At 44.8% G+C, this 26597-nt stretch overlaps 1 protein-coding gene across 3 annotated transcripts; it reads left to right on the top strand.

The window, feature by feature from the left end:
• Positions 1-1112: 1112 nt before the first annotated feature.
• LOC106750091 lies at positions 1113-26597 on the top strand. 3 transcript variants are annotated; one of them, XM_014630172.1, is made up of 11 exons: positions 1113-1290; positions 20823-20928; positions 21637-21768; positions 21857-22089; positions 22428-22788; positions 22939-23138; positions 23349-23807; positions 24098-24252; positions 24632-24912; positions 24976-25226; positions 25720-26597. In XM_014630172.1, exons 2-11 carry the CDS (start codon positions 20832-20834, stop codon positions 25885-25887), a joined length of 2337 nt encoding a protein of 778 aa, XP_014485658.1. In that variant the 5' UTR covers positions 1113-1290; positions 20823-20831; the 3' UTR covers positions 25888-26597. The 3 variants fall into 3 exon arrangements, with proteins under 3 accessions (XP_014485658.1, XP_014485661.1, XP_014485659.1); XM_014630175.1 differs by lacking the exon at positions 1113-1290 and adding an exon at positions 20517-20604; XM_014630173.1 differs by lacking the exon at positions 1113-1290 and having other exon boundaries at positions 20611-20928.

The following is a 26597-nucleotide window of genomic DNA, read 5'->3' as shown; positions in this document are numbered from 1 at the left end:
GTCATTTTGGGAATCGTCGTGACAGAAATTAGCATGAACCAGTAGATTCGGTCTCCGCTTTTAATTCCACGGAGATATATATGTGGGTCAATGTCATAACTATTTTTCTAGGAATACTCTCGAGCGTGATTAATGGATCGTTACGCTTGTGTCGTTAATTGTATATCTCGCATCGGGAGGAGTTTGTCAAATTTATTCGCTATATTCGCGCGATCAGTGTCGCGAGCGAGCTCGGGGAGATCGATTTTCACGAAATATCCCGCACACTTGCGAGGCGAGTACTTTCAGGAGGGCGGCCAGGTGCGCCGGATATACGCGCGAATACAGGGTGTTCGACGCATTTTCGGCGCACGTGGCACCACGTCCCTCGTGGCGAGAAGTGAAACGACCGTTTTCCTTAACGAGCATGTCGACGTATGAATAATTTTTACGCGCGCGATTGATCAAAAAAGAAAGTGTTTCTTGATGAAGCGCGTCCCCGGAATCCTTCCGCAGATAACAGAATCGCGCGAATCTCCCGGGCGAATTTCACGGACCGTGACAGAAAGTGATTTGCAAGGCGTGTAATTGCCGCGATACGAGGGAAAAAAGGAGAAAAGAAGACGGGAAGTGGAGACGCCGAAAAAAAGGAGCAAATTAAGAGGAAGAAGAAGGAGAAGAAGAAGAATATATTACGTGACATAATGTAATTCTCGACAGGGGGAAGAGAAAGAGAGACACACGCTCTCGGAGCCGCTTGGACCAGGCTTCACCTGTGTCGAGCCGAGCCAACGCTGAGAAAAAAGCTACTCGAAAACTTCACCCGTGGAATGTAAGCTTGACGTTTCACGGAGATGAGCTTCGGTCTCCTCTCGATGAAGTGTAAACCTCGTATCTCCCGCGATCTCGAAGCACTTCTTTTCTCAACGCGCGTCAAGCGATCACCCAGTAGAAAACGCATTCGCTCGGGATGCGTGGGTAACATTAGCCGGTATGTGCGCATGTACGGTCTCTCTCTCTCTCTCTCTCGACGAGCGTACGAGAGTGTCGGGAATAAAATTGGCGGCGAGGAGGCAACGAGAGCCGACCGCTGAGGAGAGGAGTCAATGTAATATGTTGACCAGCGTAGGATATCGAAGGACGGATCCGCGGACCGGCCACCGGACCGCCAGGTAGAGAGGGGCACCGGCCAGATCCGGAGGATGGTATAAGAGAAGAAGGGATACGAAACCAGCGCCAGTTATATTGACTTTCTTTTAAGCGACACGCGCGTTTACACACGTACATACTCCGCGGGAGGATACATATTAAGTAAGTACACAGCAGCAGCGAAGTTTATATTTGCCGTCGAGTGCAAGCGCGAGCGCGAGTACCGGCCGCGAGTACTCTCGTCGCGCGCGCGTATCTCCGCGACTTGCAAACCGCGAGATACGTTGAGAGAGAGAGAGAGAGAGAGAGGTGCTTGCCAATTGCGGCTGTAAAATATTTTACACGGTGAAATTGATTGTATTTATTATATTTTCAACCCTTTTCCTCGGCGACGGCCGCAAAAGTTCGCCGTCGGACTGTTTGCAGCATAGCATTTTTTACTGTGTAATCGATTATTTTCTTTTTCTCGGTGCACTCGCATGCGAGAACTCGTTTTACCGTCGTAAAACCGCCACCGATACCATGCTTGCGACCATGTGCTTTCGATGATCCGCGTGCGCGGGCTGGTTCCCCGGTAAGCAGGAGGATCTCCTTTTGTCTCGTTGCCGACCTTTGTTCGGCTCACCGAACAAATAAATCGCCGAGATCGCTGTGTCTGATCACGTGGCCGTTGCGTAGACACGAGAAATGATCAAAATCTTCGCTCGTGAAATTAATTCCGGCGGAACTTGCCGGTTTACGATACCGCGGTATTCATTTGTTCGCGCTTACTTAGTATGCGGCGCGACTCTTTTACGGCCGTTGTCGAGCGGAGATTTAATTTCGGTTTGAGTTTCATGTGCAAAACTTTATGACTCCCGATCGGTTTGCTCAGGTGAAATTTCACTTGGCGGACATATTTTATCTCGAACATTGAAGCATTGACGAGAATCGTCGACACTGTCCTCCGAGCTTCGAGAAGTGCGGTGCTTACGAATCCTGTGTGTAAAATCGCGGGGTAGGAGACCAAATTCAGCAAAAATTTTCAGGACACACAAAAATGTAATACCTAAGCGGTAAGAAAATTAAGGAAACTGACCGATCACATGCAGAAAATAGTCATAAAAATTAGCTGCTACAGCTAAAAGCTAAATCTGATAACTGAATAAACGAGATTTACAACTGAATTTCAGTTGTATCATATATGGATAGCTAATTTTCAATCGTGAAAGTTAGCTTTTTTCTGTGGAAGCTGATTCTTTTTTTTCCCGTATAGTCGATTATTCTTCGGATGGAGAATAGTCAGCTGTGATTAGTCAATTTACTTACCGCTTAAGTTTCACTGCTAACACATCTCTCTGTGTATGTATGTGTGTGCCTTAATGTTTCGCTTCGGTCGGCGGTATAATTAGGATCCGCATTTTCGGAAATATGATTCACGCGAGCGACGCGAGTTGACACTTTCAGCGGGATCAAACTGCGATTTTTGCGTTGCCGAAACGTCCGGGAGCAGCTTTTTTGCCGACATCCGGAGGTTAATACGAATAATCGTTCGGCGACGAAAAGTCAAGCTTGTCGTGTGTATCCGCCGGTTGTTATCGCGAGAGAGCCGAAAATTGATGACAGAATGTAAGACATTAAAGGATGTAACGCTAAAAATGTCCGCCGTTTCCTTTCTCCGCGTTCGAAGCTCGAACACGTTTGCGGAAGGCGCGTCCCTTCGCCCGATAAATTACAATTAAACACGGCCTACATCGCCCCCTCCCCCCTCCGGCGACTCCTCGATTAATCAATAACATTTTCCCGAGCGCCGTCGCACGCAATAAGTACCCGTCTGCAAAAAGCGCGCCGAGATTAATGCGTATCGTCGATAAGAATTAATGGCCGCCGATTGCGAGTTCAAACCAGTCCGGGCCGAAAAATTCTCCCAAAATCGGGTCCGAAATTTGAGTGATGAAGGGAGGGAAAGAGGAGAGGAATCTCCGGGCGCGCCGATTTCCAGTGGAAAATAAGCAGTCGAAGTGATATCGAAATTTGGACATTGAAAAAAGAAACACGGAAAAATAGTAGTCTTAAATCAAGGATAGATATTTTTACATATAAACAAGAATATAATAATCTTCTCGGAAGATTTTTAGCCTTGATTTGATTGAATTTGTATTGACGCAAGTATGACGCACTTGTACTCCATTATGATTAAAAATTTTCTAAGAATGTTGTAATATACTTACTTACATATGAAAATATCCATCATTGGTTTAAGACTATTTTTTTGTGTAGGGTTCAACATAGATAAGACCTCTCAATTGCCGATTGATGTAGGAATTTGAAATTTGAAGGAAGAATCCACAGCATCTCCAGAAATCCATTGATTTTTTTAGTTCCTCCCAATAAGAAGTGACTTGTCGAGTCGACTTGTCAAGTCTATGTTGAATCGATGAGTCATTTCGACGTCGGATCGAAAGTATCATATTGATATCATTGTGATCTCGAATCGAGATCTTACAAGAGATAAACGGATGTGACGGTAAAATAGAGCAAAACAGCAACAGGAACGGCAATCTATCATTCATGTCGGTTTATCATTAAGGCAACTCGAAGAATAAATCGGAATTCAAACGAACATCGAGCTTTTTATCCTTACCTCGTTATCGAACTAATTATCGAAACGACGTCCCAGACGTCGTTTCGATATTAACTTTCTCGATCGGCCGAGAGGAAAATTTTGCCAACGCCACTTTTTTCAATTCTCACCCGCGAGACGAGAAAATTTTTTTCCATCCGGGGGACAAACAATCCGATTGAATAAATCGCCGATAAATTTTCGCGTTTTTCGTATGGTCGCGCGCGCGCGATTTATTGCGGTCGGTTGTTGTTTGCGTGCGACCATCCGCGCTACTTTTTTCCTTCCGTCGCCCGCGTATTTTCGCCGCACGCAAATAATGGAGACACTCCCGTCGGAGCGTCAGGTAAAAACGAGCACGAAGAAGGAGAACGCGACTGGTAGAAATACCGACTTTGAATTTCAGTTCGTCCGCGCGCGATCTCCAAAAGCGCCGTCTGATCGACCGACCGCTTACTCGCGCGCGCGCACGATACTTTCTTCTGTCGTAATTGGCTATCGTTTGTAATTTTCAGCGGACCGGTTCGCGCGTACGTATCAATTAAGCTCGGGGGAAGAGTGAGAGAGAGAGAGAGAGAGAACAAGGGAGACAAAGAGAAATGCGAAAGAAAGAGAGAGAGAGAGGGAAAGAGAGAAACCCGGGGTGGCTAATAAGTTCCTCGTCGCCGGGACCTTGAGTAACCGGAGGGGCCCTGAATCTCTCATGCCTGTTCTTCTTTCTTCTTCCTGTCCTCTCCTCTCCTCCTCTTTCTCCCTTTTTTGCATTATACCGCTACGGTTCATCGTAATTCATCGGTTTTTATTGCGCGTCTGCGGGTTGATTGTTCGGACGGTCCCAGGCGGGCGATTAGGTAATCGCGATGGGATCGATTCCAAAGTTCTCTCCCGTATACGACACGCACACACGCACGTTTCATGCGTCGGGCAACCAAGACCCGACCTCTCCGATCGACCTCACCGCAACCGACCTCTGAAATATATATATATATTCATGAGGGTCGTCATAAAAAATACTTCTGTTTGGAAAGTGCTATTTATCTCTCGCTCTACGCTACGCCGCTCACGCTGTGCGTCGTCCTTCTCGCTCCCCGAGAGAGAGAGAGAGAGAGAGAGAATCCAGGTAAAATGCACACACACGCCTCTTTACGGTATCTCTCGTGAAATCCGGCCCGAATTCCACAGACGACGACGACGACGCATCGCCTGCGCCGGTTTCAATCTCGATCCCGTCCGCGGAGATTCGCGCAATCTGCGAGCGACCGCCGCGGCCGCTCGTGATATTGACGTCGCGAATTACGTCAGATCCGGCGAGACACCCGGCGCGCTAATTTCGACGATTAAACGGGAATACACGCGCGCGGAGGACTCCATGAGAGACCTCCTCGAGATAAGATCGTAAAAAGGTGGTCACATGGCGCGACGTGGAACCTTGCGAAGGCAGTTAAACTCAAATTTGGGAGTGACATTTAAGAGAAAAGAAGAAGAAGAGAAGGAGGAGGAAATATAAACGCGCATAATTATGCTGCGGACTTAATCAGACACACCATCATGGCGACGTAATTGTGCTAATTTTTTCAAAAGTATAAATAATGATACGTATATGTTAAATATCTTACTTCGTGGATGTTACATATATATTATATTAAGACTGTCTTATGTTCATTCTTAAATGCTGCACGGCTCATTTTATTGACTACGAAACATCTGAGGATGAACTCAAGACGGTCTTAAATATAAAATCCGACTATAAATATATCGCCCTGTAATTATTATAACATATTTGTTATATCGCTTTTAATTTCCAAGTTATATAACAGCAATTGAATATGATAACTGTGCAGTTATGTACGAAAAGTCAGTAAAGTAACAGAATTGTAATATAATTGTTATAATATATTCGTTATGTAACTTTATTACCAAGTTATATAGCGGCAACTGAATGTGCTGATTGGGTTGTATACATTTTTCCATAACCCGCGCATACCTTCACTACATCAACTGATGCATAAATATAGCATTAATAAGAAGAATAAAAAATAATATTTTCGTATTTTTTAAAATAAATTAATTTAAATAAATTTATCAGTGGTCCCCTTGATGCGCCTCTGAAAATACGACATTAAGCTTTACTAATCTCTTCAAAATCGCGTGGAAGCTACGATTAAACGACGATCTTATGCAAAATACAAGACAACATTGATCCGGTTGATTTTCTAGCTTGCCGATTTTCGGCAACGTTCACGTCACACCCTAATTATTAGCATTTGCGGACGAAAGTAACAGTATTCCACGTGCATCAATTAAATTATCATATATTTTCACTTAACGTCGGGATCTCCTTTAAGGTTTTAATTATGGGACACGCCGCGAGGCATTGTTGAATCATATGCATTTCAGATAGACAAGTAGAAATTCGATCTGGGGGACTGAAACGACATTCCTCATTGCTGCCCAATTAGCGCAGCGTAGCGGTTATTTAAATCAGGTTCGCAACCGTTCTTTTTTTTCTGTCGGTGATCACCGAGGTTTGTCCGATCGATTTAGCCTTAATGCGATCGTCAACTTTCCTTTTTCCTGGCGTAAGATTTATAACGACCGCAGTGGGATTCGATACGCGAATTCGCTCTCGAAATATTCGAATTGTCCCGCGAGGCGAGGCGAAGAAAAAAAGTGAGAAAAAGAGAGAAACAAGGAAGCTTTGGTGGAATTTTAACATGGTGAATCATTCGTAAAATTAGTAACCTGCGGATTTCGCACGAATTACGTGTCATAAAGCGCGCGCACGTTTATTAATCGCGCCTATAAACTCATCCGTCGAGAATGCGCAACAGACGATGTTCGTCCATCCGTGCGTTATCGGGGGATACGCTATTTCAGTAAGGCTCTCCTTTTTTTCTCTCTCTCTCTCTCTCTCTTTCTTGAGAAATTAAATAGCCACTTCGTCATCTTCCTTTCGGCGAGCCATGATCGGATGTACGTATCCTTCCTTCGCTCGAGTAGTTAAGTTATCGCCTACATGGTATATGGTAATAATGGCGCGAGAAGAATAGGCGGCGGGTGATCGGCGTCGAAAAAATTTGCATCGGCTCGCACGTGCACGGTGCACCCTTTCTTCCGCGCGCGGGAGAACCGGCCGGCTCGACGTTCGACTCTGCCCGTCTTATATCTCGACATTTTGCTGATTAATTTATTAACAGGAAATACCGCTTTAATAGAAACGAAAAGAAACTACAATTTGCGAAGGAAAGAAAGAAAGAGACACGAGAAGAATAATAAGATAAAATAATGCAAAAGTTTTGAAAAGGCTCGATAAGAGCTAATGCACGGTTTTTCAGTGCCGTAAATGCAAACAAATTCATAAATTAATAAATTAGGTTATAGCAAGTATTTATTTTTAAATTAGTACGATGTTAAGGTCGAATAGTCCAGACGTTTCGGTCCTTATTATTATTCGAAACGTTATTATTAGAAATTGAAATATAACAAACAGAGAAATATCTTTGTATACTTATGAGACTCGCAACAGGTGGAGAAGGTCGAGTACTCTCGAGATGTTAGAATCTACGATGGTAAATGTGTTAATGACACAAACGCTACCGTCCAAATCATTTAAGAGACGTGTGTCGTACCACCTTTCTCCAAATTGTAACATTTACAAGTTCTTGAGAGAGCTGAAGAGTTCGTTTTTCGCAATTGGCGCTTATTTGACGAACGAGAAACGCGAACATCACTATTTCGCAATTCGAGCGAAATGCGGACTGACGGGACGTCGCAGGCAACAGCGGTTACCCCGGAAACGCCCGGGTGAGAGCAAGTCGAGGCTGCCGGATGAAACGATGATCGATTCGGCCTCGCTTATCCTCGTAAATCGATCCCGGAGTGGTTGCTCGAAAGATACGTCGACGTTTGCGCGTCCGAGCGAGCGAACGAGCGACCTGTAGCGCGGCTTCTCAAGGCCGCGAGGATATGCCCGCCGCCGCCGCTTCCTCGAGCCGCGGCCTCTCACGAGGGCAATTAATTATCCGCGTGTACCGTTCGCGAAGGAAGAAACTAATTCGAAAACGAGCCCCCTCCCCTCCCCCCCGGGGTAGCCGCTGGAAGTAAGAAGCGCAAAGCCCGGGTCTATTCGCATCTCGCTTTCTCGTCCCCTCGAGAACTCCGACACGCAATTAGTCGGGCTATTAGCGCACCTCGCAATTAGTCAACCTCAAGGCGCCGCGCTCGCCGTCGCATCAACCGCAAACTACCGTGGCTACCGCGTTGAATTCTCTTCCACTTCTCTCTTTCTCTCTCTCTCTCTCTCTCTCTTTCTTTTTTTTCATTCCGTTCGTTTTCTTTATCTCCTTTTTTCTTCTTCCTGTGCTTTTCCTGCTTTCGGTTTCGAGAAGAACGTCTTCGAATTAGCGCGATCGAGCCTGACGCGAGTCGGCGAAGAACATTGGGGTGGTTGAGCTGATTTAATTTAGTTTCAAATATGACTAGTTTCTCAGCATCTTTATATTTCCATCCTTGATATTTCATCCCCTAATATATATTTTTTTATTGATCTCTTGTTTGCTCGTTTCTCGAACGTTTCTCACGCGAAGTCGTAGTATCTACGACGAAGCGGCTCGATCGAGTCGAGAAGGCAAGAGCGACAGCAACTCCGGGGATTCTTCCTCGGCGAGTCCTCAGAGAAAATATTTGCACGATTGAGCGGTCGGCTTCTGAATAATTGAAGTGTCCGACACCCGAGTGTCTCATCTGTTCGTCGATTGATTTTCTTGCCGATGCTCGACACGATATTCACGTCGCGCGTGGCGACGTTCGAACCGTGGTCCTTTTTCGCCACTCAGTTATCCTCGTCGTGTTTTGTTATTTATATTTTATATTTTTTAGAGAAATTTCAATAAATTTCCGAGACACGACTTCCGATACGTTCGGATACCCCTGACTCCTCTTATCTTCAGGATAGCCGATGCAAATTTTTATAACGACTCAGTAGCTATTAGGAGAGACTCCTGTAATACAAGGTGTTTAAGAGGCTCTTAAGACGTCATTAATAAAAGATTGAGTACGCGAGTTTCGCGACGTCGTGCGGCATCTCCGCGGTGGCGAAAGGGGTCAATGGCGACTCGATTTCGATAGTAGTAAACGCCGATCGCCGCTGATTTCTTTTGCAAGAAGCGCGGACGAGAAACATTCTCGTGACGTAGCGTAGACGGTATTATTTAAACACTTTTGTTTGTTACTCTTTTTTTTTTTTTACAGTAATAGAGCGAAGCTCTCAAATAAACTTACATTATTAGCTTCTTATTGGCTTATCGGCTTCTACATGTCGCATATGCGACGTGAAAAGAGAGGATGATCTTGCCAAATCTTTACCGTGATATTTACAGGAGGTGTTTCATATGTCCTCCAATTGATTATTAATCGCGATTAATAATCACCAAACAGATCCACAATCGTTGGTTGTATAATGACAACTGAACGATTGCCGGTGAAATCTTTCTAAAGTATGGAAATTGAATGAGGACATTCAGAACGCGATTTGTAAACACCGAGGCGTAAATCTTCGTGTCGCACGCGACATGTAGAAACCGATGAGACAGTCATGATATTAATGTATAAAATTGTTTGTATCTCAGAAACGATTGAGTTTTCGACTTACGTTTATTCAGACTTTTCTATTCAATATGGCGTGTACTATCTACCGTACGAATGCTAGATGCTTTCTTTAACACCCTGTATTAAAAACGGATGTCGAAAAGATTAGCAAACGACTCTCGCGCAAAATAGTACATATTGTGGATTACAAGTAAAAGTGCATCATAACATATGTCTCTGTGTGTGCATGTATGTGTATACACATAAACACAGGCACATACGCTCGTGATCAATAAAAATATCGAGAATAAAAATTCCTTTTTTATCTTAGAGAATTCCATTTGATTTTTATATTATCGTTTTCGGCACTAAACATTTAAAACACAGCATTTAAAATATCTTCAAAAGCCATTCTCATATTATATTGCCGAAAGTTAACGGAATTTCCCTCGGTTATTTTATGTTTTTACGAGCCACCGACAACTCGTCCCGCTAGATTTACCTGTCACCACCTTTGGCCGGTGACCCGATCGCCGCTTCGCTTTGCTCGGGATGGTGTAACTCTTCGAATTATGAATAAAGCCGTGTCACGCGGATACGGCCGCAGAAGGTCGATGCGTGCAAAACAGATGAGTTGCGCTAGGATATTCGTATTCAAATTTCGCCGGTGGCGATTCTAAGACCGGATCAGTTACAGTTCGTTCGACCCACCGAAACCGTGCTGTGGAAACGTTTCGTATTTTCTCTTCTCTCTCTTCTCTCTCTCTCTCTCGCTCTGTCGGTCCGTCGAAAATTTACACACGTCCCCCTCGTCGACCGAGTCTTCTGAATACTTCAGATATTCGATATTTGAATTTCTATCATTGTCATCATTTATTTTCTCACTGTCGACACGCATCGCGTCAAACGCGTTTGAATTGCGAGACGACTCTTCTTCATCGGTGTTATCTTCGCCGAGTCGTCATTTCATCCACGTCGCAGTAATAAAAGTGATGCAAACAGATACTCGCGGGATGATCGCTTGCGTCGAGAGAAGCATTCCGCCGAACGGAACGCTGAATACCGAAGACGTTAAATATCAAAATGTGAGAGGTGAGATGCTTATCAATGCCGAGCATCGAAACGATGTTTCGCGTCTTTCGATATTTTCGATAGTCTCTGGTTGCATTTAAAACTATTGACTCTTCGAATCCCGTCGCATATTTTTAAGGATGAAATGGCATATATAATATCTTTAAAAGTAAAAAATATTACAATTATTATACTATAATTAAAAAAAAAAATTACAATTGTAATTTATTTGTCTTGAAAGAAAAAAATTGAATTTTCATCGAGTGTTTATTTTTAATTTTCTCAATTTTTTCTTTTGCCAAAACCATTTTTCAAGTAAAACTTTCAGAACATTATTTACACTATTTTTGCGTAACATCCCTCAATTAAAATAACATTCAATTTCTAAAATAAAAAACCGAGTCTTTTGAAGAATTAATTCAGCTGCATCACCGATACTTTTGATCGACGCGCCCAATCGATTTTGATGTCCTTTCTCGCTTAATTATATTCCTTCTTAATTATGTTTGACGATATATGTAACGCGCGTAGACTCAACTCAGCGACTTGACTTTCCAACGGGTCAAATACCGGTTAAAATTAAAAAAGTTTCGCGGCCAACTGCTCTCTCCCTCTCTCTTTCTTTCTGGACAGATACCATCATATTTCCTACGCGGGGAAGTCCAGTCGAAATGAAGTAGATGGACAGGCGTGCACTACTAAACCGATCTATTATCTTGATCTGGAACGAGATCCCGTTACGCCATCGTCGCGCCATCGGATACAGGGGGGAGAGAGAGAGAGAGAGCGAGGGAGAGAGAAAAAACAACATTAGCAACTCGTGAAAGTGTCGAATAAAAATGAGACTGACGGCCGGTTTCTTCGGCGCTTTCGGTCTTTCGATTTATTTTACCCGCGAATTATATGTACGTGTACGCTTCATCTTCGGTAGCTCCGCACGCGCGAATGAGCATCTCGTTTTAAAAGGCAGAAGCGAGTTTAGAACACTTCAGTCCTCCCACTCTCCATCAATCATTCTTTCGAAGTTTGACAGGCGCGTTCATTCTCTTCGTTTCGCCAGCATGATGAAGGATGTTGTACGTTTGTTCTCGTTGTAATGTAAGCACACGCCGCTACTATCTAGCGTTATCTGCTCCTGCCAGAATATCGTCGATATTCCTGATTTCCATATCGCAACAATCGACAAGAGGCCAATTCTTGATAGCTCCAGAGCGCTGCCGATCTTCCGAGTTGAAGCAACGTTACACATAGATGAGAATGTTATCAACTTTTTAGAAACAGATTTTGCGCAAAACCTGCTAGAAAATTTCTTGACAGCTTAAAAGCCGTCTGGCCGGCCTTATATCGGACAATACTTGACCGATGAATGCCAAGTGGTTAATATTAGACCGATGTATCAATATGATATTATATAAATTATGCTACAGCGTAAATATATGAAAGGTATAATATGAGAGGAAAGATAATAAGTTAAAGCAGAATGTCGACGTGTTCCTCGGTTAAGAGATTCCACGGTAACTTTTACTGCAAAATTCTCCCCGGAGTTAAACGGAAGTTGGGAACGGTACGGCGCCACGTGTAACGCGCGTCCGGTATAAGGTTTCCAGAATCAAGTCCGATCGATCCGTCCGAACAGCCGGCGAGATCGCCGCCGTGTTACATCTGCCGGCGTTCGGAGGAGGTTGTAAGAAGGTGAAATTAAGCTGGCGACGGTGGCCGAAAGTCGCGAAAGGTACGCGGGATTCGCGGGGCGACAGACAGAAATACCGATCGCCGCGGAGAAGAGCGAGAAGAGTCGGGTTTGATACACGCTCGCGCGATGGAATTTCCACCTTTGAACCCCGGCGATCAGTTTATGCAATCCTGGCAAAGCCGTGCCAGTGTCACGGATGAGTTCGATATTTCGCAAGTCTCGATACTCGTGGGAGTCGGGAGTTTAATACGACGATTCGTGGAGATATGATCGAGACGGACAGACGGCTTGCGAACGTCGTCCTCGGATTGCTTTCTCGTCTTTTGCGTTTCGCGCGACGGGATCGGCTGGCGCCGAATCGTGGAATGCAAATAACCGGCGAAAGTTAACTTAATTATGAGGTCGATGGGCCTTTATCCCAGGTGAAAAGCTAGAAGGGACTGCTCGATCGATCGATCGAGCAGCCGTTCGCCCCCATTCTCGCTCGATCGCGCTTCCTTTTTTCTCAGATTAGACGTCCGCAAACGGTAAACAAATGCTATACCGAAAATGGCCCATTTTTGTGCCATTTTGTGTTATTTTTCACGAGGAATGTGTTAAAAGGTACACAAATATGTGTTAAAAAGTTGCACTGACATAACGTTAAATTAACACGTTTACCTTGTCAGCAATTCACCTTGTTGACAAGGTGAATGTGTCAATTTAACATTATACTTGTATACTTTTTAACACATTCCCTCCACATGTCACGCGAAATTTCGGTGGACCGTTTTCGAAAAGTCCGCAAAATTCTTTACCGTGCATGACACAATGTTATTTCCTGATCAGAGATTATACGTACGTATTTCTTAATTGTACGTATTTCTACATTAAAATTAAATTTAACAGTATAATAATTATAATAATAATTAAAATAATTAAAATTAATAATTAAAATTAAATTTAACAATATAATAATTATAATAATAATTAAAATTAATAGCACACTCAGCGCAATTCGAAACGCAAATTACAATATGGGGCGGCTCTGTCGAAGTTAATTCGAGTCAATTAAAATCGAGATTTACATATATTTACACTCACGTATCTGTGTCACCTCTCTTGTTACTCAATGTCGGACAAAACCGTATAGATATATATCACTGTCCCGAGTTATCGAAAGCGTCCTCGTCGCTCACGTTGTTTGTTTCACTCGAAAAAGAGAGTCTGTCGAAAGAGCTAAGCTCGTTCGTTTCCGCGACACATCCTTTATACGGCGCCGGGAACAAATTTCTGGACGACGACAGTAACGGTGATATTCGCGCGGGCAAGACGACGAATTTCATAATTCATGACGTGGATGACATCAGAGAGGAGAACCTCATTATTTAGCGACCTTGCTCCTTTCTAGCGCGCGTTCTTGCGTTTTCGCGCGTCACGCAACGCGCGCGCGCGCGCGCGATCGCCGGTCGGCCGAAAAGGAACTTTCCCAAAAGTAAAATGCATACCGGCGACGGTAATAGGAGGTCAAATTCTCCGAGGCTCGAGAGGCGAACGTTCGAGTTTCCGGGAAGCGACGCCCGACTTTTAATTTCACTCCTCGTGGCCCGTATCCCCGCGCTCGATCTTGCGCGCGCGCGGCCCTCGCGCGGACGAGGGAAGCGCGAATTTTTTCGACGACGACGTCTCGACGCGGTAAACGAGAAGAGAGGAGAGAGAGAGAGAGATGGGGGGAAAGGGTGCGTTACGTAAAGTCGCCTCGTCGGAGGAAAGGAGAAAGAAAAAGAAAAATCGCCGGATCGAGCGATCGTGAAAGGGAAGCGTGACTCGCGACGGATCGGAATCTCGCGTTATATCGAAAAAAAATAGGGTGAAGAGAGGGCCGGGCGTCTACTTTCGCCGCGCGATTTTTTCGACGGCGGGAGCGACGTTTATTTATTATAGTCGTCTCTCCTGAACGAACGCATACACGCACGAAAACAACCTGAGTGACGGTGAGTTGCGTGTCGTCTCGTGCCGTCGACAGACGCGAAGGCCTCCCGAAAAAAAGGAGACGCGTGCTCGCCTAGGCATTTCCATAAAAAAAGAAGCGAAGAAAGTAAAAGTACTCGGCGGCTTCGATCCTCTCCTTTCCCGGGGCTGTCGTCGGGGCTCCTCCGAGGCTGTCTCGGCCGCGAGAGGTGCCGTGACGCCTGAGATCGAAGGATAACGTGGACCGAACGTGGATTATCGGAGCGGAACGCGTTTTGGAAAGTTAGATTCGACTCTCTGGTCTCTTTTTCTCTTCTCAGCCTCTCCGCATCTCCCCGTCTCCTTTTCACGTGGTGCACGCGGCAGGGAAGCCGAGCGACCCAGAAACCGTGGGGCCCGCTACGCCCGCGTGCGGTTGTCATAGACGGGGAAACTGAAGACGGCGCGCGTCTTCGTAGCGCCGTAAACGTCGATTCGCACGCGATTCTCAGCGACAGTGGCGCAAGCGAAGGCGGCCGAGCTCATTAGACGACCATTTATTGGTAGCGTCCGAGGAAACGTCCTTTTGTCCGGGCGTGATTGATGAGCGCCCCCGTCAGGATAGATTGAAAGGTTCGACGCTAAAGAGGATCTTAGCGCAATTGTTAGCGAATCGCCGGACTTTGCTCGTTCTTTCGCGAGCCGCGATAGCGTACCTTAACATTGCCAAATACGAATCAGCTGGCGTGTGAACGGAATTTACGGTTTCACACGCCGACTACGCGGGCAAGATGTTTTAGCTGAAATGATTACAGGTGAAGGTTTATTATGGCCCCCATTTATACTCTGTGCGACAATTTTATTGATGATCGATATTTCAAATTGAAAACTCAACGACTACATTCGTCAAAGTGTGAAGTGTTGTTCACCAATCGATTCTAAAATGAAAATTATAAAATATTTATTACTTAGGATGTTAGGACAATTTCGAGAAAACAAATAGACTTTTAAACTTAAATTATCGACTCATTGAATAATTACTTTGGTATGAAAAGCTCGAAAAAGGGGCGGTATTAAATCTATTTTCATCTGTCAATTTGATTTCCTAAGTAATCGTTAGAATTTGTCAATCCTCCTCTAATAGCGGAGACATCGAGGAAGGTCATAATATCACCCTCTCCTCTACAAAATTTTGTAATGCTGTATCATACCGGAATTATGACTGAAATTATGACGTGTATTGTAATCTTTGGCGATGTATTTCATACATACACAGCGCTAAAGATTACAACACACACATACACAGTTTCAGTCATAATTCCGGTATGATCCAGCGTTGTAAAATGTTGTGGTCATTTTTGTTATAATATTTTCTCCGTGCACGATTCAACTAGTGTCTTAGATTCTTCACGAGACTCCGCGTTCTCGTCGAGGACGAATCCGGAGATCCGTTTCGGATCGGCGAATGATTGCAAATTTATGGGAACATTGAGATTCCCCGAATCGCGGCAGAGATAGTCACGTGGATAAGAGACGTCGACGAATCCCCACAAGAGGCAATTCGATCTTTCGTTAAGGCGGATGACGCGAGAGGAAGACGCGAGACGCTTGTATTTACGATTTCCGTTGAAGCCGAGATAAAAATCGATAAATCTTGCGATTTTGCGCTCCTCTCCTTTTTAATTGTGCCGTTCGCATCGGACACTCGCAGCCGATCGAAGGAAAGGTCGGCGATTGCCAAATTAAATGACGAGCGATTCGTACAGACGAATACCGGGCTCCTGCATTTTGACCATTTAATTACGGCGGAACGTTGATTGATACAATGGCATAATCACGACGTAACCTCGGCTATCTAAAAGAGCGAATCGTTAATCAAGGCGTCAATCAAGCGTCGATGGTAAGTTCGGTGATTAATGAGCGTGATATCAGAGCTTGTTTAGATTCACAGCTTCATTCGATCGAGCGATCTTGAATGGCGACGGATGAGTTACAGCCCTCGGAGGAATTCCGCCGAGAACCGGGAGAGAAAAAGCGGACGAACGATTCCGCAATCAATCAATTAAAGACGCACGACGAAAATCCCAAAATTCGGTCGCGTTTCTCTCACCTTGCGGACAATTATTCCGCAGTTGCAAAAGCAGCGGCAGCTACTCGCCGTTTTTCGCGACGTCCTTGTTGATGATTCGGGCAAGGCCGCGATAAGGTCGCGATAACGGCACGCGGTGGGCGCGAAACATGCGTACGTACATCTCAACAGCCGGAATTGCCACTCGGCTGTTAATTACGCGAGTATCTTAATGTATGCGCGCGCGCAGCATAGCGGAATGCCGGTGTATATATCGGTGAAAGTACTTATTGATTGACAAATCGAAAGTAAGTTTCTACTTGGCGGCCTATTCGGCCGGCCGGCCGTTATTAATGAGGACGTGAATATTTAAGTATTTACGCTGGTATGCATATCTACACCCACCCGTTGCAAAAGCGCCGAAGCGCCAATTCAAAATCGACTCGGTTTATTTATGCGCTTTCGAGCAGTGCGCGGGACAGACGGAGAGCGAAGAGGGAAGAGAAGAAGGGAAAGGAGGAAAGGAGAGGAAAAAGGGGAGAAGAATTTTCAGGCCGTTTCTGCGCGCGGGATAAAAAGCCGGGAGAGCGAGAGAGCCGGATCTCTCCGGACGCCTCGGCCCCAGATTCGGGTTATTAGGATGCGCCGGATTACGCGGCTTCGACACGTCTGATTTGTACCGGGACCCGGGTAATCTGCGTAATTCAATGAGGGAGAGAAAGTCGTAGCGTAGCTAATGTATACGTGAAAGCGCGCTCGCACGCGTGCACGCGGGGCCGTGTGAGGGAGCGGAGGGGGCCGACACGGAGCTGCGCGTAAAATAATATTTTGGCGGTCGGAATCGTGTCCGTCGTCGCGCTTATCGTGGAAATCGAACGCATCGTGAATTTTCGGCGTTTCGCTCTATACATCTCTGCCTACCTGCCTGCCTACTTGCCCGCCGCGCCTCCTCTCGCGGACTTTCTCCGGACCGGCCACCAGGCGCCGTTAATCCCTCTCGCGCGCGCTCGCGATCGGCGTTATTATTTTTATCGCGACTTTAATAGCCGACATTGCCTCTCCGGGCTGCGCCCGCGGAATGCGCGCGGATCGAGGTCGATCCCTTTTTCCCTTCTCTTTCCGCCTCGAAATTAGTTGCGAATAGTTAATTAATTGGGGCCGAGGAGTTTCGAACGAGGAGAATTCGAACGCTCGAGGCGCGCGAGAAGACGCCGACCACGTTTTGAATCGGATTTGACGCGGACGTCGAAACGGTCGATGACCCGGTCGAGTTGAGAATGAAAGTCGATCTTGCTGTGCAATATCGATCGGTGTGATTTTTAATATTTCCGTAGTTTATGTCGTTTACTTAAGCTGGACTTTTATTGCTATTCTTCATCGTTATTATTTCGTCGATGATAAAGTGATCATAATGTCGATGCTGAAAAACCTTTGATGATGTTGAAACGACGCCGATCATACCTCCTAACTTTATCCACCGTTGTTCTTGCCTTAGATTGGAGATACATAGCAAAGCGCAAGCGGAAAGATCTTTTATTTCCATTCATGAGAATAGAAAGATTCTGATTTGTTTATTTCCTTATATGTTATGAATTATGCATTATGCGGAAGTTTATACTCACCGTTTTAAGTAGTAGTGCTAATTGACGCAATTATATCCGGAAATTTATGGCGAATGTCAAGCTTGTATAAATATATTCCTATCTTCCAATTCTGTTGCAAATCGTGCCTCGTCAAAAGACGGATTGGCATGATTATGCCGAGTAAATTTCATCGTTGTCGCAACGACAACAGGGAGATTATTTTTCTCATATAACAAATCTCTTTACCGTCACTATAATAACAAACAATTTGCCGTGTCAGCAAAAATTTGTCCTCCTCGTGCCATTCATGAGTGACGTGGCATTCGATGCGTCAAGTCTCCCGCCGCTAATAAAAAAAAGTGTATTCCGAATTATATTCTCCAAATATATAAAAATGACATGTCGAGATTTGCAGCGATTAAAATAAATATTAAGTGCAAAAATCGCACGAGCGAGTTTCCCACGCGTTCGGTGACCGATTACATCACACATTACAACTTATTCCACGCGAAGGCTCATTTGTCTGACGGAGAGTGAAAAGAAGTAGAAAGCGTCCCGAGCCATTTCTTTCTTATTAGTTACCGATCACGACGATTAGAGGAGCCGTTTGATTTCACCCGAAACGGATCTCCGGTTCCGCCACGGCGTGAATGACGACTCGTTGCACGTTACGACCCGCCGGGCACCTTCGCGCACGTGCCTGCCCCGTCGTCGGGATTTCCACGGCGCGTTCGAGGCGTGTGAATTCACAGCGCGTGTAGCAATTCCGCCAGTCACTCGCCCGGCACGGATCCTTCGCGTCGACCTTTCCTTCCTACCGCGAGGGTCACCACACGGAGGACCATCGCACGTGAGAAGTCCACGCTCACCCCTCGAGATTGAAGTCCTTTGAATACAGAATCTTGACGATAATATTCGTTTTTCTCACTGGATTATCTTAAAGCGAAATCCCCCCCGGAACTCTCGAACTTCTCGGTGACCTCTGCGACGTCGGGAGCTCCGTTCTACGTGCGCGGCTGATTCACGCGAAATTCGATTCAGGATGTGAATCTGGCGACGCGATCCTGCGTGTCGTTCATCACGGATTTACGTTAATCGATTCATTCGACTCGATCTTTTTTGTCGCACGCGTTGCGTTTTTCGAGGCGCGCTGACGTAATGGTATTCTGTTGATAATATGCGCCGTCACCTCACGGTTAGTTTACGTGTGATCCATGATCTAACTCGATCTTTTCAACGAAAATTCCAAAAGATTAACCCTCGGTATATTTTCGATCATCAATTAGATTTGAAGAACCAATTTATTCTATTGAAAAGAGGAAGGTGAATTCTCTTTCTGTGTCATTTAGAAGACTTAGGAAAGAATAAGAGGCAGGATAGAATCGATTACGGTCATCGATTACGGACTATTACGGCATTTGTTGTGTCAAATCGATTCCCCAAGAACAGTCGAAACCAACTGTTGTCGCGTCGCAGTCCCCGATTTCCGAGACACTTTGGCCGTCCAAGTAAATTCAGTCGGACACTCGATCGATCAAACAACCGATCACTCGTCACGAATGACGTAACTAATGGAATTTTGCGAACAGCGGAACATCGGATATTCTTCCAATTAAGCGCGCGTTTCGTTTACCGTTCCTCTCGTGGCCCTGACCTGACCTAATCCAGGCGAGATGACATCACTGACAGACGGATGTCTGTTCGCACCTACGCTGCCGGCCATGTAAATAGGAATCGATATTTTTGCGGCAATCCGGGCAGCCGTATAATTTCCGTATAAATAACCGCACAACAAAGGTCCTTGCATACTTGGGCTCCGTCCAAGTAATCCGATGGATTATTTCATCGTTTGAAAAAACATCGGGCGCGACGTATCCAGCAGCATTCGGTCGCGAAAGAGATACCCGATATCCCACGCGCTTATACAACGTATCTGTATTAAAAATTCACGGTTATACCCGTTTCTGTTTTTTCCTACGTTTATTTTGAATTAATATATAAATTTGTAACGAAGCATTACATTTTTGAAATCAGAATCTATTATTCAAATCTATTTTAGGGGGGGACTACGTTACCACCACTGTTCCTCTTCCTTTCTGTCCCATCATGCAGTGCCGCCATATTTTCATAAATAACGTCCCAAGTAACAAATATTTTATAACTTTGAGTCTAGAATCGATTGAACAATATTTTGACGAATATGATAGTTAAAGTTTGCAATTTCAAGTATTGATTATTAACAAACTTATTGTATAAAATGTAAATAGGGGACTACAATACTACCTCTTCTCTGTACTTCAATCAAGGATATTAAATTAATACAAAAATCGAGTTGTTCATTTAAATTGATTGAACCTCTAATTACTCTGCTTTTATTCGATAAAGTGTTATGATATTTTTGGAAAGAAAAAAATGAATTCTCCTTTTGAATACGTGATAACGAGCTATTCTAAAATGCGCGATGAGCATATTTCAAGATGAGCATATTTCTGTTACCAGAAAATATTTTTTTGTCGGAGATACATCGAACATTATTTAAAAAGAAGGAACGTGAGCTGAGTAATCGCTTTTCTTAGCGGTAGAACGATATCTTTCTGTTTGCACCACCATGTAGGTAGTCAATGTGTTAATTATTAATGAAAAGAAAGAAGAAAAAGAGAAGGAGGAAGAACACGATATACTCGCAGCTTTATATATATATATCTCGCGTAACGTCTCGTCACCACCTTTCCAGGTGGGAATTCTCGTCCCACTTGGTGTGTGCACAGGTCGCTAAAGGCTGCTGGATGCTGTTTCGCACGAATAGATTATACCTACGCGCGAGGAGAGCCCCGCGTCGAAGCGGTCTTCTTGCGATCCTCGTGACCATAATGCGCCGTGATCCGCAACGTTCTCACACCTGTCGTCATTCTAACGCGTTCTGGTGTCCGCGGAGCGTCCACGAGTCGGTTGAAGCGCGGACAGGCGCACGATAAAATTATAATAAGAAACGCTCGCACTTGATATAATTCACTGCGATCGTCCGCGCGCGCGAAGGAAAAGCAAACGTTATTGCGACTTGCGTTTGTCTATCTATGTCTCGCGATAGATCGTTCGAATGACGTTCGCGTCGCGAATACGAAGGAAACGTCGTTCAACGTGGATTGTTTTTCTGTTTTCCAGATTTCCACGATGAGGCCACTGCTGGAGATGCTACTAGTCGTAGTAGCGTTAGCTACGCACACCCGTGGACTCCCTTACGGAGAGTTGCCGCATCAATTGCAACCACGTTAGTATGAAAACACGCATTCGCATATACGGAGAGAATTTTATGGAAAAATTAACCGTCGTGGAATTTTCTAACCGAGGAACATATTAACATGCCACCTTAATTTATTATCTTTTCGCTTCGTACGTGCTATCTATATTTTAGGAACTGAAGATTATTATTCAAGAATTTATCATGTTCCTTAGGGAGATAAATTCTAAAAATTTACTACGTATCTTAGCGAGATAAATTGTAAAAACTGATTATGTTCCTTAGCAAAATGAACCTCGCCGACAGTCTATCTCCACTAACAAACACGAAGTTGATAAAAACTTATGTAAAAAAGCTATAATATTCTGTTCATATAAGAGACTCGAGATGCATATTCCGTTTTTCTCTCCCGACTCGCCGATCAAAAGCAAATTTTAAATTCACTATGTTTCCTCGACGCGTATATATCAAGAGAACATTATCTGATAATTTAGTTATGAGTTTTTTTCTATGCGAAGAGAGTTGAAAAATAGGAAACTCGAGCAGAACAACAGACAAAGTTTCATCTGTACAAGCTTCCCTCGAGATGCATTTGTCCGCATTTTTGAGAAACCTATTTTATCCCATTGTCAATTTTATTAAGTTTATTATTTATTATCGAAGAAAGAATAGCGAAGAGAGGCATGAGTCAAATTCCCGAGAAACCGAACGGGTTGCATCAACCGAATCTCGTTTCAGAGGAGCAAGTTGTCTATTACGGTGACGACGGTGTTCCTCGAGTTCAAGGCAACATCCTTCCCAACTACAAGGAGAACGTCGTGCCGGGGCAGATAAGCCAAGCGCCATTTAATTGGGATCAATCGCAACAAAGTGAGTAACTCCGTCACTTCACTTGTCTCGCTCGAGATCCGAGGAAAATAACGAATCATTTGCATTTTATCGCTACGTCTTGATGCAGGCGCATTCGCGGGATACGAGACGCACGCTCCCTCCGAGTCACAGCAGCAGCAGCAACAGCAACACAATCCTGATTACGTGTATCAGCCCGATCAAACGCTACAGACCTATCCTAACTCCCTGAACGATCTCACCATCACTTGTAGCGGCCAGGACGAAGTCTGCGTTAGCAAGAGCTTGTGCGTCGATGGATACGTGCATCACTTGAAGCAAGGCTTCACTCGGCCAGGACAGGTGAGATTGTCTCTCCGTCCGTCATCGCTTCCTGTTACTGCCAATTTTTATTTACTTATCTTGTTCGAAATTAACAGATGACTAATCACGAGACTGGCCGTGATATCGGATTTATTTGTTAATTTCTACAAATTATTTCATTTATTTTATTTCACGCGCGTAATAACGTCGGATATTTCTTTTTCGTGGAATCTTAATCTATTTACACTGAATTAGATTTCAATGATAACATTCTTATGTCGCGTATACTTCAATTAATACGTCTGATATATCCTGAGTACTAATAGAGCCTTAGAATTCGCAGTTCAGGATCTAAGGAGTCTTTGCGATTGCTTCAGGTGCAAGAATGCAAACTCAGTAGCGAGACGTGTTGCACCGTGCGATATGACGTGAATAACTCACCCTATGACGAGCAGTACAACACGGTGCTGAAGGACGATCGGTATAATCACCAGTACCCGGAGCCCAGTTTGGAGAACGATCAGAAGTACGTTCAGTATGGCGAGGACAATCAGGCGGACGCGGTCCAGGTGAATCCGCCGTTAGGAGGAAACGAAGCCGAATTGCAATCCGGGACGAACGACGGATACGCGATCGACTCCGTCGGCCAGCCGCATGATAACGTGAAAGCGCCTGAAGAGGTGCCCCTTGATTACAATCAAGTGTCTGGCTCGAGTCCACGGGAACAGTTCCAGGAAGGTACGCACCACGTGCAACATCCCGCATAAAAAGTCGAAAAGCCGAAAGTCGCAGAATCTAATCTAACAACGAGATAGCAATTGGCATCATCCCGTGAATAGAAATATGTCTAGTTGATATCTTATAATCGGCAACTGATTAACATTACAGGCAGTGTGATCGACAGCGAGCCAGTTGCACCGGCAGCGAACCCAGCCGCGAATCCCGCGATATTCCAGTTTCCGATCCAGTCGGGCTGCGCGGCTGCTCTGCTCTGCGTGGAGGAGCAGTACTGCACGTTGGAAGGTGTCATCAGCCCCGAACCGGTCGCGCTCACCAGCAAGCAGCTTCTACGACGTGTGCCGTTGAGCGTGAGTAACGTCGAATGTCCCAATTTCGCCGTGAACATTCAATTCATGTACAAATATATTCTATGTTGAGAGTTCGAATATTCATACTTGAAGACCAAATCCAACGAGAATGTCCAGAGTAAGATACCTGTAACCAAGCATTGATACTTTCGCCTTGAAAAAAAAAGAAATCATAATAATTGAACGCACGATCTCGCATTTGACTCGCAGAGCTGCAGGAACCAGGAGACCGGGGTGATCGGCAAGTGTTGCCGCGACCCGAACTACGTGGACCCATGGCCGACGGGCAACCTGCCGGCCAACTATACCGGCGGCTTCGACGAGCAGGGCTTCCCGACGTTCCTCAACATCGAGAAGGTGCCACCACCGACGAAGAAGCCACAACAACCCACCAAGACGATCCCCAAGCCGGTGAGGCCGCCCGTCGTGCAGCCACCTCAGTTCCAAGAGCAACATCCGACGAACGTGGTGCCGCTGGTGCCGGAAGACTCCAACGTGCCGACGCCGCATGTGCTGCCAGTCCCGACTCAGGTGGTGCCGGAGGTGCCGATAGTCGCCAACACGCCCGAGCCGTTCACCAAGAAGCCGTACTACTCCGACTCGAGCGACCAGCAGCCTACTGCCGTGGTGCCGCAAGTGCCGAGCAATCCGTGCGGCGTGAGGAATTACGTAAGTCTCTCCGACATCGTTTCGAGAAAAGTTAAGGGGAATGCACACAGAATATTACAAACACGGAGATATTATTCTTCATTTTTCTTATTAATGCTTTATTTATACGTCAGGTTGCGGTTGATAGAGCAGAGATAACAGATATTATTTTATTTTAATTATCACGAGTGAGACTGTTTCTCGGATCTTTTAGTCCCAGTACTTCCTCCACACATCTGTACACACATGCGTGTGCCTATATTCGTTTGAATTTTTGGAAATCTGTATCTGGTATTCTTATGCCTGTTGAGGACCAACGGCCGACCGGCTTCAGGGAGACCGACGCGGCTTTCGCGGAGATCCCGTGGCAGGCGATGGTCCTGTGGTCGCCGGAACGTAAGATCTTGTGTTCCGGTGCGCTCGTGGCACCTAATGCCGTCTTGACAGCTGCCAGCTGCGTGAGCAGGTAACGAAAACTTCAATAAATATCCTTGCCATCCTTCACAAAGAAGTCTTTACGGCAGATAATCATTACTTCTTTAATGACTACTTTAATTTGAATATTTGTATCGTATATATTTTACATATATTTTGCATAAAAAATTTATCATTATATATATATATAGTTTTAATTTTTTATATATTTTATGTTATTTATATTATATATTATTTAGATACATTATTAACATCATATATTTTAATATGTATCTTTTATTGTCTTTCACAAATTAATTATTCTATGCCCTTTTTCCGCTTGTTAAGGCTACATTTCGGAAATTTCGCTCTGAAAGAGCAGAGTAATTAAGAATTCCCCAGCTATCGACCAATCGATTGAACTCTTTCAGATACTCACCGGACGAAATCTCCGTGAAACTCGGCGAGTGGAAGCTGGGCTTCGAGGTTGAGCAAGAGGAGCCGCTTCCGTTCGAAATTATCAACGTGCAAACGATCAGGTACCATCCCGGTTACATCGAAGGATTGTTCAGTAACGACACCGCCATGTTGATCTTGGAGCATCCTGCGAGTTTCAACTTACACATCAACACGCTGTGCCTCCCCGAGGACTATCAGGTGCAAGAGACATCGCGGTGCATCGTGACGGGATGGGGCAAATCGATACTGCAAGGTAATACTTGTAATTCATTAACCTAGTCGAGTGTATCGCCATACCCGATGTATGTGAATTCAGCTCATTACGCTGGTGCCATCATGCACATGGTGGACGTGGACTTGTTGTCGCGCGAGGTTTGCCAGAGCCGCGTGCTGAATGCGGAATCTCCGATCAGCATCGCGAACGATGTGATCTGCGGCAAGGCGCGCGACGAGAACAACATGTGCCAAGCGGACGTCGGCGGTCCGTTAGCCTGCTACGACGGCAACGGAGCGTACCACATCGCCGGTATCTATAGCCAGGACACTGGATGTTTGCCCACAAATCAGGTATGTGTATATATATTCATAAGGGAGAACCATAATCGAGGCCAGAATCTACGTGGAAAATTTCGCTTCAAACGATTCTGAGTGGGAAACCCGAAAAGATCCCGTTTGTTTTCCTCAACGTCTTCCCGAAGATTCTTTTTGATTTTTATTTTACGTTAAAATATTGGACTTAACATATGAAATATTTTCTGAATATATACACTTTATAGGTAAGAGAGATGAATATTTACAGATATAATTGAAAATATTTACAAATATTTATTACAAATAAATATCCAAAGATTTATAGATGTTTTACAGATAAATACTTTGCAGACTAAGAAAGATAAGTACTCAGAATTTAAAACTTTTTTTATTTCCCCTAATTTTCATTTTACGGAATTTAATAGCTAAAATAACTTAATAATTTAATAGTTTTTATATATAAAATTGCGGTCCTCCTCGCTCTATTGATTCCGTGCTTCGTCGGATATCTGACTCATGCGTTTCCCAGGTCGCGACGTTCGCGCCCATTGACCTCCTTTGGGTGAAGCAGAGCATGCACTTCTCGTCTGGACCGGAAGCGAAAATAGACGTCGCGCCGACCAGCTACGTCGACGACGGATATGATTACCGGAAGAGCAACCTGCCAGCAGGCAACCAGTACCTGCCGCCTGTGTAGAGACGTACTTATCACACACACACACATACACACAGCGTGTACAGCGTAATCTTTCTCCTTTTTCCTTCCTTTGAAATACTCATTCATTCACGAACGTCACGAGAGAGGAAGATGGAGAGCGAACGACCGTCGTGTTCCTCCTTTTCTTCCTCTTGTTCGATTTATCAGCGAGGCTTGTTGCACACAGCGTCAGCCTCGCGCCAAGTCGCAAGGAGAGTCGGCGATTTGTCGGCGATATAATTACCGTCATGAGCATAATTATCATTATGTCACGAGCACGATGCGCGATTACATAGACTATTACATTGCCGATATTGAACGTGAGATAGTGTATCATCGATGAGAACGTTCTATTTCGACATAACGATAAGCCACTATGATGACGGATGACGATTTTTCGGTAAAATGCAACGAACTATCGGGATCAGGAAAACGGATATCGTTCGGTGGCGGAGCGAGCGAGCTCGGTCGACAATAATACGGCAATAACAAGGAGAAAAACAGTAAGAAACAAATACATGAACCCCTAGATTTTAGATACCAATGTATTTATTTACCTGAGGTAATGCAGACATAATATAAATATCTGTATATGTATATATAACGGGAGGATCACATAACATTGTATGCTTCTGCGCGACTAAGATTAAGCCGCCAGGTAATCTGTCTTGAAATAATGTTACGTTTAATAAAACATTTGTTAGAAAATA

This window comes from Dinoponera quadriceps, unplaced genomic scaffold (assembly GCF_001313825.1).
Source record: "Dinoponera quadriceps isolate SergipeBrazil2010 unplaced genomic scaffold, ASM131382v1 scaffold4444, whole genome shotgun sequence".
Taxonomy (NCBI): Eukaryota; Metazoa; Arthropoda; class Insecta; order Hymenoptera; family Formicidae; genus Dinoponera; species Dinoponera quadriceps.
Note: the sequence above shows the minus strand (reverse complement) of the source record. Positions and strands in the feature narration are given on the sequence as shown.